General features: G+C 45.1%; 1 protein-coding gene across 2 annotated transcripts; it reads right to left on the bottom strand.

Annotated features, from left to right (window-relative positions):
- Positions 1-933: 933 nt before the first annotated feature.
- On the bottom strand, positions 934-11,407 carry fgf16 (fibroblast growth factor 16). 2 transcript variants are annotated; one of them, XM_080774258.1, is made up of 3 exons: positions 10,560-11,407; positions 7,580-7,683; positions 934-2,671 (listed from the first exon to the last, which is right to left on the bottom strand). In XM_080774258.1, exons 1-3 carry the CDS (start codon positions 10,840-10,842, stop codon positions 2,426-2,428), a joined length of 633 nt encoding a protein of 210 aa, XP_080630384.1. In that variant the 5' UTR covers positions 10,843-11,407; the 3' UTR covers positions 934-2,425. The 2 variants fall into 2 exon arrangements, with proteins under 2 accessions (XP_080630384.1, XP_080630385.1); XM_080774259.1 differs by having other exon boundaries at positions 934-2,668.
- Positions 11,408-12,463: the final 1,056 nt, after the last annotated feature.

The raw sequence follows: 12,463 nt of genomic DNA, 5'->3' as shown, positions 1-12,463 counted from the left end.
ATATTAAGGTCCTTTACCCAAGCAAAAATAGTCTCACAATGAGCGCTCAATAGCAGGACAATTTTATTGTCAAATTCATCTCAATTCTTCTTCTTTTTTTTGTTGCTTTTTTCTATATCATTTCAGTAGAATCTACAGTTCAGATAACTTCAAGTTCATTACAAAATAAAGTCTTTGCAATAAATAAATATATAGATTTATATATAGATTTGTATATGTAGAAAATAAATATATTGTACATCTCATAAATAGGATCACCCATATGTACACCTCCGCTACTTGCATTTCTTTTTCTTTTTTTAATAATGTTCCTGACACTCTCTGAACATTACAAGTCGCCCACCTTTCAAAGTTCACCACAGATGCAGATTTACTTCTACCATAAACCACAGTCAGCCCCAAAGCTTACTCACCGGCATTTCATAGAACTATTAAACTATACGATCGTCGCTGTCGGGTGGAAATCCTGTTCGTCCAAAACTGTTACTTTTCAGGAAAAAGAAATAGAACCTTTTCACTGTTTTAAATATTCATAAACCCCACACAGACCTAACCACTGTCAATCTGTCGTCCTTTGTTTTGGGCATGTCGTTATAGGCGTAAATGGTATAAAAAAAAATATATATATATATATATTATGTCACAATGTATTAACGGCATTAATTTATGAAAAGAAATATTAAAAGGTCAAATCTGGAGATTTACAAGGTTTCTGTCCGACAGCAACGAGATGCTACTTTTTTTTAATCATTTAGACGCGGTGATCAGACGAGACCGCCGGGCAGTAAGTGCTCTCAGATTTGCCAATGTCATACATTGGCAAAAAACACAGCTTTTGCCCACTTCCATATTCGTTTTAGAAGAGCATTTAGTGAACACAGGACCCCCCCCCCCCCCACCCCCCTCCCATAATAATAGTGTAACCTCCTGTCGTCTCATAGACGTTCCCTCAACAAAACTACTTTATGCAATCGCTTCTCGGTATACTGGAGTCGCTAGTAACTCAACTGACCATATAAACTGCCCATTTTATACACTCAAAAGGACCACTTCACCACTTTTCAACCTATCTTCATATAATGGGTCCTCACTAATGATCATGATAAAAATGGCCCGATTTTTTTCTACTCAGTGTCTCATAGGAGGGATGTGGGCAGTTCAGAAACCGTCTTCCAGTGACATCATCATGAGGCAGATTTTCTTTTTACACAAAATGTTCATAGATGTTCATTATCGTGAGAACGATGGCTTCCATTTTCGCATTGCAACTTTTCAGGACTAGAAAGCCTGCCGTTTCTATTGGCTTGGATTCCCCATCGATGATGTCACTGGAAGACGGTTTCTGAACTGCCCCACAGCCCTCCTATGAGACACAGACCGAGTAGGAAAACATTGCGCCATTTTTTTCGTGATTATTAGTGAGGACCTATTATTATGAAGAAAAGTGGTGAAGTGGTCCTTTAACGATGACCTGTCATCACGTCTGCTCTGACTGGCATGCTGGTGTAACACACACGATTAGAATACGTCTCTCCTGTCGCTAGGCCAAAGGGTAGATATTAGGCTTTTTGGGCTTCAGGCTGAGCTACTCTGCTACATGCAGCCCCTTCTTTGACCCCCTCACACCGGGGGACTTGATCCAGATCACGGCACCGATGCAACACCTGAGAATCGAAGCCAGGACTCCCGGGTGTGAAAACAACCTTCTACCGGTATAGGCCAAGAGGGAATAACCCTTTGGCAGGGGAGATATTAGGCTTTTGGGCTTCAGGTTGAGCTACTCTGCTACACTCGCATATTGCCATGACTGAGCATGACAAATGCACCGGATGGGACCTGCAACGGGAGCTCGTATCGTTCGTCCAACTTTCGGCCATTCATTCATTCATCCATTCATTCTGTGACCCATAGTAATAGTCCGTTGCTATAACCCAACGACAATCGTTCGCTTCTCGTAGTGGTTCCTCAAGACGGCGCGAGACCCGCGGCACAGATTTGGTGTCCCCGAGCCGGCAGCCTAGCGGTCCCACAGATCTGAGGTCAGCGTCTTTCCCGTCGAACCTGACCCCTTCTCCATTTTCTTCCTTTTGAAGATGAACCTTTTGCCTCTTCACCTCATGGTGGTCAGAAGCACTGACACGGAGTGGCAGCATCCCAAGGAAAACACGCACGCAAAACGTTTATGTCTGTGCCGTGCCGAGGAGTGGGCTTGCCACGTGGACTAGGGGGGGGGGGGGGGCAAATGTAAACACCTCTGAAGGGAGGGAGGAGGGGGGGAGGTTAAGGACAGAAGGAGGAGGAGAGGAAACAGAGTCCAGCCACGAGAGGAGACTCGAACATCCAAGCCCCTCCACCACCACTCTCCGTCTCTGCCCCCCGTCAGACTGGGGGTATACAACCCTCTCCCAGTGGGCAACAACGCTGGTCACCTGTACTGGAAGGCGTCGCGGTACGCCTGCGGGATCTTGTCGATCTCCACCGGCCGGGGCAAGAAGTGGGTGAGCTTCTGGTGCTTCTTAGTCCTGCCGCCCTCCCGCGGCGAGCCGTCCTTGTTGAGGGCGACGTAGTAGAAGCGCCCCGTGTCGTTGTGCTTGTACATGGTCGACGAGTACGTGTTGTACCAGTTCTCCTCGAACTGCTCCCTGAACACACACTCCGCTGTGAGCTTCTTCTGCCAGAGAGCGAGAGAGAGAGAGGGGCGGGACAGACAGACAGACAGACAGACAGAGAGAGAGAGAGAGAGACCAACATCTTAGTGATATGATACACACAGTACAGCTCATGTGGTAGTAGTTAACCCATTCTGACCTGAGATCAGATTCTAAAAATGTCAGTCGCTCTTCGATTTTTCAAAAATAGCAGACCTACAAGCTCGTAGCGCGCCACTCGGTGGCGCGCTATGAGCTTGTAGATCTGCTATTTTTCAATAGCTAAAGCATAACATGATGCTATAACACCAACATGGGTTCCCGGTCAGAATGGGTTAATACAAATGATGTGTCAGCCCCGGCCAAGAGATGGAACAGAGATATTATATAGTATAGTAGACTTCTATGTACAGTATGTTTTGTGTTGTATTATTTCACTCATAATAAAGAGACACACGTGTGGTTGCTGTCGGGGTATGTCTGTATATGTCCGCGAAACCCACAGACGGACTTAACCACTTTCAAACTACATGTAACAAAACAGCTGATCTAGAGCTACTACTGTATATGACAAAGTATAAATATGAGCCATTATGGAGAAGAATAAAAATATATGAATGCAAGCGGTTTCTGGCCAAGAGTGATGATGTCGTGCATCTACAGTATGTACTATGTATGTACTATGTACTCGTAGTATTAATAGTACATTTCCCTTGTATGCGTCAAACTTCTTTCACAGCCACCTGGAGACTTTGCTCCATTTCGTCGGGCTGAAATGAACCGGTAAGAAAGTCTTTTCGGCAGGTGCTCGTTATGACAATCGAGGGAAAGTCATTACCAGCAGCTTTATACTTTTTACACCCAAACCTTCACTCCCTCAGACCTGTTAACCTCTCAGTGTGCGTGGAGAATTATGTTACTCCCTGTGATGCAACGAGAACAACGTTCTCTCTCTCTCTCTCATGCATACACACGAGCACAGACACACACACACACACACACACACACACACACACACACAGCAGCTCTCAGAGCACCAGAGCCCGTCTCTTGACAGCGCAGCATGAGCGATGGCTGCGGGTTCAGCAGGTGAGAGTCTGTTGGCTAGCGAGAGCGTGTGAGAACAATGCAGGGCATCGGCTCTGCGGTCGCCGTTCCTGCCAAAGACCAGTCAGTCATGCGATGGCTGTGCTACAACGTAAGGGCCTCTCTCTCTGCTGCTCCTGGAACTGCTTTTTAAAGAAGGCCCAACCTCAGGGGCGTCGTTAACGACTCTAAAAAAGAAAAAAAACTCCGTTCCTCCGTTGGATTGTTTTGGGTCTGTCTTTGGCAGGGGGGGGGGGGGGGGGGAGGGAGGACGACGGCCTGGCGTTGCTGCGTTATGGCATAAGTGTCTGCAGTCGCTTAATCTCTGCTTTTAACCCGTTTAGGCCTGACGTTGAAATTAAAAAAAATGTAAAAATTGTAAAAAAGAACCTGTTTCTGTATCAGTGGTGCTCAATATTGTTGTTTCACGGACCCCTCAGAAGCAAAGATTTTTGAGTTAAAACGTTCACTCTCTAATAATATATATTCAAAGATTTGAGGCACATTTTCATGATCTTTCAAAATATGAGCTTGTAGATCTGCTGTTTTTCAATAGCTAAAGTATTAACAATGCTTTAAAACACCAAAAGGGGTTTCCGCCCAGAATGGGTTAAAAGGGCTTATGGCTCTAGAGGACGTGTTTCACCGACGAGTCGCAGCAGTTGTCCCAAAGCTGTGTGGTTTATTTTTTATTTTTTTCCCACCCAGTTTGATATGCACTAGTCCACGGACCCCCGATTTGATATCATCTGTTTTATCTCTTTTGTGTGTTTTGTTTCTTTTTTCTGTGCAGTCTGTGTTTTAATTCTTTCTTTACTGCACAGCTACCCCCCTTTGACAACTTGTAGATTTATGTACTGTTCTTTATGAACTTTTAATTTTTTAAACCAATGACCTCTTCCTCCAGGAAAGGATTCCATATAAGCCTTCTGGCTTCTTCCTTTCCTTGCATTGTATTTTTGTTTCTTTGATATGTTATTGTCTATTTTTTTGTACTATATGCTAAATAAATAAACCTAAATAAACCTATACACTGGTGAACTCCTCAGTATTCATTTAAACTCTTGAGGGGTCGTGACAAATGGAACCATATCGAGTACACCCTCAAGAGTCACAGACCCGTAAAGGGTTCCATTTGGACCCCCGACGTCGAGATAACGAGTGAATTAGGCCATTAGGCTGTGCGGTGGTAGGATGGATGTTGTCTGTAAACACAGCCTTGAAGGTCACATGAATGGTCCTGCTCCGTGCACTGCACGCACACACGCACGCACGCAGAGAGAGAGAGAGAGAGAGAGAGAGAGAGAGAGAGAGCCTTGCAGGAGACCAGAGAACCGTGTCACAGTCTCAAGATGGCAGCACTGGGGCCTCTTCTGGGCCCTCAGTCCCAGACAGACATGTCTACATACTCCCCTCTGTCAGTCAGGTGACTCAGTCAGGTGTGTGATTACTAGATGACCCCCCCCCCCCCCACACACACACACACACACACACACACACACACACAGACACACACACAAACCCCCCCCCCCCCCCCCTCCCAGGGTCAAAGCTGCAGGATACCAGACTCTGATAGGACACAGTAATGATATCCGCACAATTATTTTCAACATAATGGGCTAAAGCTTAATGGCAGCCTCTGTTCTAATTGTTCAAAGCCAGGGGCCCGGCCGTCAGGAGCCTCAGAGGCCCTCAGGTAGAATCCTGGGGACACATGATATGAGTAACCCACCGAACCCCTGACCACCAAGACACCCACCCACCCACTCTCTCTCTCTCTCTTTGCCTTTATCCCTCCTCTGTTCTTAAAGGGGTATTATGGTTTTGTTTTTTAGTTTACCTGGGCCCTATTTTTAGATCATTTGGACCACAAATGAAGGGTTGGATTTAAACATGATTTTGGTCCATGTGTTCAAGCCGGTAACGGTACGGTATGACGATTTGTTTTTTCTTTGCCAAATTCAGAGAGAAAACAAAAAGATGTTTGTTCCAGAAGCAACAGAATGGAACTATTACAACAAACAATTACCAAAAATTCGGCCCAGGTTACAAAAGAAATCACACCCATTGAAAGTGAGCGGTTCCTTTATCATGATGATGTATAGACACAGTGACTAATAGACACTGAGGACACACAAAGTCGTGAGAGCGGCTAGCGCCACTCAAAAACAAGGTTCCACTTTAACCATGCACTTCTGCCCTAGTGTCCCTGTTGTGGAGGTGAACATTTGGCAACAATGGCAGATCTACAAGCTCACACAAAATAAAAGAACCTAGTACAGAACCCGGGGGGGGGGGGGGACCACGGTAAACCAACTATACACAGTAGAGTTTAAGTGGTTAAACTTTCACGCTACCTGAGACGGGGACATGAAGAAGAACATGATGCACCGCCACAAAATGGCCCCCTCCACCACGGCAAAGGGTAACGCTAAAGGGAACCAAACGGTCCACTTGGTTCCATTTATACAGTACATTCTCAAGTTATATTAACGCGGTCCCATAATGGTATCAAATGGGGGTCCGCGGCCTAATGCGTATCAAACTGTGCGTCCTTGAAATGTAAAAAAGGTTTCAAACCAACGGCTACGGACGATATGAAGACTTGTGTGAGTTCTACATGTGTATACTAATGGTCCGTGTTGCAGGGGGGACGGTCTCAGAAGAAGGCCCTGGTGGATTCACCTACAACCAGATGCTGTCCTCTCGCTCTACTTGTGGGAAATATGTAAATATTTTCGCATATCCCAAAATGCAGTCAAGAGACCAGTTTCCTCTCCTGTGCTGCAAATAGAAGCTCTTCCTCAGAATCTCGTATAAGGTTTGTCAGAATTCCTCAGAAGCTCTATAGTCTACTCTACATCATGCCATGCCGTTGAGTTCTCGTGGCCTTTATTCAGATATAACGACATATCTACGACTCTACGTCAGTGGGTTCTCGATGTTTTCTAGATAAGTGCACGCTTAGAAATCTAAAAGAAATCTCCCATCCGACCAGAGTCTCTTTTCTGTCTCCAAAGGGAGCCACTGCTGGTCATCACGTTATTGGCCTAGGAATGCATCAAAAACAAACAAAACCCATGAGTCCAAGCCTCGATGTGGTGAGTAATTCATCGAAAAAAGTATTCCCATGACCAGATGGGTGGGCTTTTATTTATATTATTATATTGTTTTATATATTTTAAATATATATATATAATTATTGAGAACCCAATTTTTTGTAAATTGGGGCAAAGCTATACTGTGAGCTCGTAGAACTTGTAAAAGCTTGCAACTTTTGAAAATGTTTTGCCAAATGCCCCAACACTGATCCACAGGTTGAAAACCGTTACAAATCGTGGACACATCGGCTGCATAACTGCCGATATCGATGTCATTCCAAAAAGTTAAAAAATAAAATAAAATAAAAAGTCAACGGCCGATGTATGGACCAAATCTTAAATCTTTACAAGATGGTGAAATGCCAGAAAACGAGAGGCGATGAAAGGTGTGTGTGCGAGACGGCTACACAAACAGCAGTCCTTGTTTTGTCTGACTATGTTTCTCATATCTGTGTTCTGGAGAGACCAGCTCCATAACAAACTGACCTTCTCAAACACAATATTTTCTCACAGGATCCTCTTTCCAAATAACGAAGATACACCCAGATACGCCGAGCTGCTTTGACACTGAGAACCTGCCCTGTGCCAATTGTCTGAAAAGTGAAAAGTGTCCGAAAACCTCCATTCGTATAGCTGCTGATGAACCTGGCTCCATTAGAATGAGTGTAAGTGGTGTGTGTGTGTGTGTGTGTGTGTGTGTGTGTGTGTGTGTGTGTGTGTAGTGGGGGTGGGTCTTTGACTTACCGACCCATACAGCTCTCCTTTCTCATTCATGCCCAGGTAAAGTCCAGCATCCACGCCTCGGATGCTGACCAGACCCACGGCTAGACTGATGAACTCCAGGATACCTGTGAACACATGCATCTGTGAGTACCAACGTGAACCAGTGAATACCAAGTGAATCAGTGAATACCAAGTGAATCAGTGAATACCAAGTGAATCGGTGAATACCAAGTGAACCAGTGAATACCAAGTGAATCAGTGAATACCAAGTGAATCGGTGAATATAAAGGGAATCAGTGAATACCAAGTGAATCAGTGAATACCAAGTGAATCGGTGAACATAAAGGGAATCAGTGAATACCAAGTGAATCAGTGAATACCAAGTGAATCGGTGAATACCAAGTGAACCAGTGAATATCAAGTGAATCAGTGAATACCAAGTGAATCAGTGAGTACCAAGTGAACCAGTAAATACCAAGTGAATCAGTGAATACCAAGTGAATCGGTGAATATAAAGGGAATCAGTGAATAAGAAACTGCCTTTCGCTCTTATGTAATATGTACCGGGTACACTAGACATTACAACAATGAAGGACATTGAACCTTGAACTTGAACCATGCATGGGTGAATAAAAAGTGAGCCAGTGAATAAGAAGTGAATCCGTGAATAACAAGTGAATCAGTGAGTTACCATTTGTAAGTGATAATACAAAGTGAGTCAATATCCCAAACACACGTGCGGCGGATTGGCTGGGTGGGAACTCCCAGGTCGAGGGCTACATCATTTGTTGTGTCGTCACAGACAATAAGCTCTGTAAAGGGCCCTCCTCCTCCTCCTCTTCCACTTTTGGCTTGACGTTTGAATCTTTAGTATAGCCAAGTTCAATATTAGCCAGCGGCTGCCAGCTGTTATGGTTCTCGAGTCAAGTCGCTCGCTGTGTCAGGGTCATGTAATGAACTTGGGGTATTTGGCTTTAACTGATAACAGATCACAACTGAGCAGACAGATGTGGACAGCGCCGATCTCTGTTTTTGTAATAAATATATCATGGCAGACTCTGTTTTTAACTGGTCTAGACCAGTGGTCCTCAAAGTGGGGTCCGGCGACCCCCGAGCGGTCCTTGAGGGGGGTCCCAGGGGGGTCCCCAGCTAAAATGATTAACAGTTTAAACACTTAACCCGGGCTTATTATGTTTCATTTATTTGAAAATAAAATAGCCAAACTACAAGCTCAACGCTTTCATTTAATAGTGTTGATAGATCTTCTCTTATTCAGAGACTCTTATATAGGGGCCCCTGGCACAAAATATGTTTTCAAATGAGGGTCCGTTCCGCAAACCAAATACACCTCTATTTAGGGGTCCTTAATTGACATGACAATGTTTGAGTCAAGAGTGGGGACATCCAGTGAGATCCAGGGTCAGGGATCCTTGAGGAGGGGGTTCCAAATGGACCCTGACAGGTCTGTAACGTGCACACAAATGGAGCCAAATGGACCTGTATACACTCTCCGAGTTACAGACCGTCAGGGTCAATTTGGAACTCCTTAAGGATCCAAAAGAACTCTCGAGTGTACAAATGGAACCAAATGGACCTGTAGTGTATACATACAGTATACTCTCCTGGTTACAGTTGTCCTTGAAACAAATACAAAGGTTTGAGAACAAGCTATAGAATGGAGCTGAAATGTGGACAAACGCCTTGGTTCTGCCTGCTGACTCAGAGGAAGTCGCAGTAAAGTGAGCTGCAGGTCGACTCGTCTACTTCAAAGCACAGAGTAAAAAACCTGTGTAATTAAAAGCTATTGGCTGTTTATGAACTCCTTCACACTGCGATGCACACGTTAGTCAGTTCGAGAGAATGCAGCTGGGTGTCTTAACTGGCATCGGCTAACTCAGCCACCTGGTCCCCATCTTTTTCTGACTCGAGCCGATGCCAGAGAATGACAGAGAACATCCCTCTAATTTCTGGGGGTGAGGAGCGTGTTTCATATCCTTTAATCAAAGCCATGGCCCTCCTTTTGCGCAGCACTGACAAAGACCTTGCCTTTTTAAAAGGCTAAGTGAAGCCAGAGACAAACACAACGGACCACCCAACCCTGTAAACGGGCTTGTTTTGGCTGAAGAGTGCAGCGTTAAACCTTCCCCTGAATTCCACAGTGGTCATGCTTTAATCTAGAGCTATTCCGTTCTTTTCCAACGCGCGAGCAAAAATGGGGCTGCTGCACCTGCGAGATGACTGACTGCATGCCATGGACATGAGGCGCAAGCAATGCGCATATCTGCCCCCTGACCTCATTTGTTTATCATTCCCATGCGAACCACACCTCGGCATGATTGTGAGTAATAATAATATATATATATATATATATATATATATATATATATATATATATAATCATCAAGGGGTGTGCAAGCGCGTGTGGGCTGCCTGGATCCTTTCTTTGAGCGGGTGCGCATGCAGGAGGGGACGCGGAGGCTGTGCGCGCTGGCTTGTTTTCGAGGAGAGACACCTGCGCCCCGTGCGCAGCCGAGGATGTACCCTAAACTATACTTCAACTGCAGTCCAACGGTCTGACTTACTGTACGTCTGTCTGTCTATACCAAACCGAACCAATTTTATTTTATTTTTTTGCGAATGTTCCCCCAGAATATAGGCATGTTTGCTGCACGGGGTTCAAGTGAGTTTTAAAAGGTGTGTGCGTCTTCCTGTCCTGCAGAATGAGTGCTGACTGTCTGAAAACACCCCAAACATGCACACTACACTATGACCAATTACTTCTACGTGGAATAAGTTGTAGGCTATAGGCTATTAGGAATGGATTAGAATATTAACCTAATCGATATAAATGCAGGGATTTCGGATCACATTTTGATATATACTTTCCATTTACCATCCTATTAAGCATTTTATCAAAAGTAGTATAGCCTCCTCTACTAATCTCGCGCTGTCAAAAGAAGGAGAAAAAAAAGAGCCCTGTGGTGCAGTGAATGAGTCTCACCGAATCTGCTGTGGTCTTGTCTTGTTCCGTGCACTGTCCCATTGGGAAATATCTCCAACTGAAACCCCGTGCGACAGTACAGCTGCCGCCGCCGCAGAATCCCTTTGAGGTGCCCGAAATCCGTCAGCGAACCCCGCTGTAGTCTCCCTTCGATCTGCCCCAGTCGCTCATTCAAACCCACTGGGCCCGGGATCGACTCCGCGGGTAAAGGCATATTTCCGAGTGCAGGGAAGCTTTGTAAATCCAAATCGAGTTGTCCGAGAAAACTCCCGACTTCTGCCATTGTCTACGTGGTTCAATGTGTTTACACGGATTGCAATTACAATGTTTTATGTCGATTGAGGGAGAATTGGGGGGGGGAGAAAAAAAAGTTGTCGGTGCAATGTAGAAGTCTAATCCATAAATACGCACAAAGCGTCACCGGTACGTGTGCCCGTGCTCCTCCTCGGTACAATCCGTTCAATTCATTAATCTCCCTTCAGCATATTCATCAGTTTGATATCTCTGTTTATCAGATGGAAAGACCCTATTATATATACATACTCCCCACGCATTCTCACATTGGATATTCAAACGCAAGCCACGCCTGGCTGGCATCCCTTCTTACGCGCATCGGGTTTTCCAACCGAATGAGTTACTTTTTCAGTCCAACTTTTTCCTGTTAATGATGCAGCAGTCGTTCTCTCTGTCACACCGCTCCACTAAAAGTTGTACGCGTCGACGACCGAGCTTAAACGAACCCAACTCGCCACGAATGTTCACATGTTGCTCCTGCAGCGCGCTGTGGCCTGACCGCTCCTGACTGCGGTGCGGGGGTTTGTGATGAAACCACACGGCAGCGGACCCGAGGGCAGGGAACTCTGGGAACAGATCTGCGGTGCATTAAAATGCATTACAGATGCAGAAGCAAAGACGATCATCGTTAAAACGAAAATGGAAGCTGACACAAAGCTGAAAAGCTACATGGCTTATGAATCTGCATGTGCCAGCGACATTTACCCAAAAAAAGACAATCGATGATTTATATTCAATTTTTGCTCACACCGCGCTCTCCTTGGATCCCCACGGTCTCCTTAAAAAACGTGGGGGAAAGAAAGAAAAGTAGCATATACCGCAGGCGCACATTTCCCACAACATTATCAAATGAACCTGCAGTGCGCAAACGGAGAGCGATCCAAACTCCTGCGCAAAGTGTTTCGACTCAAAAAGCCACTCTGCGGTTGGAGTTTTTTCATGGAAGCATTTCTCTCCACCTCCTGGTTGGAAGCAGGTGCTTCCTTCCTCGCCCCTCTCTGTTCAACATTTATAGTAGCTATGTTCCAAAGCAGCGCAGCTTAACCGCGCTGCTTGGAACGTTGCACACAAGGAATTGCAAAGAACATCGTCCAACGTGTGCAGTGATGACAGCGCACTATCACCACGGTGGAACCTTACCTGGTAACAGCTGGCCAGAGCTTCTGGGCAGCGTCTAGTGAACAGATCTAATGAACAGTTTTAAGACTTCCGGTGGACGATCTCTTCAAAATAAGAGTACCCTCTAGAGTATGAAAAAAAAGTTTCATTTGCACATTAAAACTACAAATTAAGCATTTAAATGATGCTATATGATGCTAGAAGACACACATTATGTTTCTGTGTCAAAATAAGTAATTAAATAATAATAATAGTAATAATAAAGTCATCTAAATGCATAAATGCTCATCACTGGAGTGCATGGACTTTATAAAGTGGACACTGGACAAAAGACGGCTCCGCGAGGCAACTATCTGGACATACCCACGCGTCCGGGGAGATGTCCTCTACCACCCCACAGTCTCCGCTAAGCGGGAGAGGTGTAAAATTCAGAGCAGCAGAGCTTCTACTGGGGTCAATGCAAAAAAAAATACCGTTTCCGGACCCAGACT

The sequence above is a fragment of the Protomyctophum bolini genome (genome assembly GCF_963924005.1).
Source record: "Protomyctophum bolini genome assembly, chromosome: 10".
Classification (NCBI taxonomy): domain Eukaryota; kingdom Metazoa; phylum Chordata; class Actinopteri; order Myctophiformes; family Myctophidae; genus Protomyctophum; species Protomyctophum bolini.
The sequence above is the reverse complement of the archived record's forward strand: the minus strand, read 5'-3'. Positions and strand labels throughout refer to the sequence as shown.

Excerpts from the sequence above, each read along its gene's own strand:
- fgf16 (XM_080774258.1), bottom strand. The coding sequence starts at position 10,842 with ATGGCAGAAGTCGGGAGTTTTCTCGGACAACTCGATTTGGATTTACAA. Across the intron at positions 7,684-10,559 it reads ACAAGACCACAGCAGATTCG|GTATCCTGGAGTTCATCAGT; the intron begins GTGAGACTCATT and ends ATGTGTTCACAG. Across the intron at positions 2,672-7,579 it reads AAGGAGAGCTGTATGGGTCG|AAGAAGCTCACAGCGGAGTG; the intron begins GTAAGTCAAAGA and ends GCTCTCTGGCAG.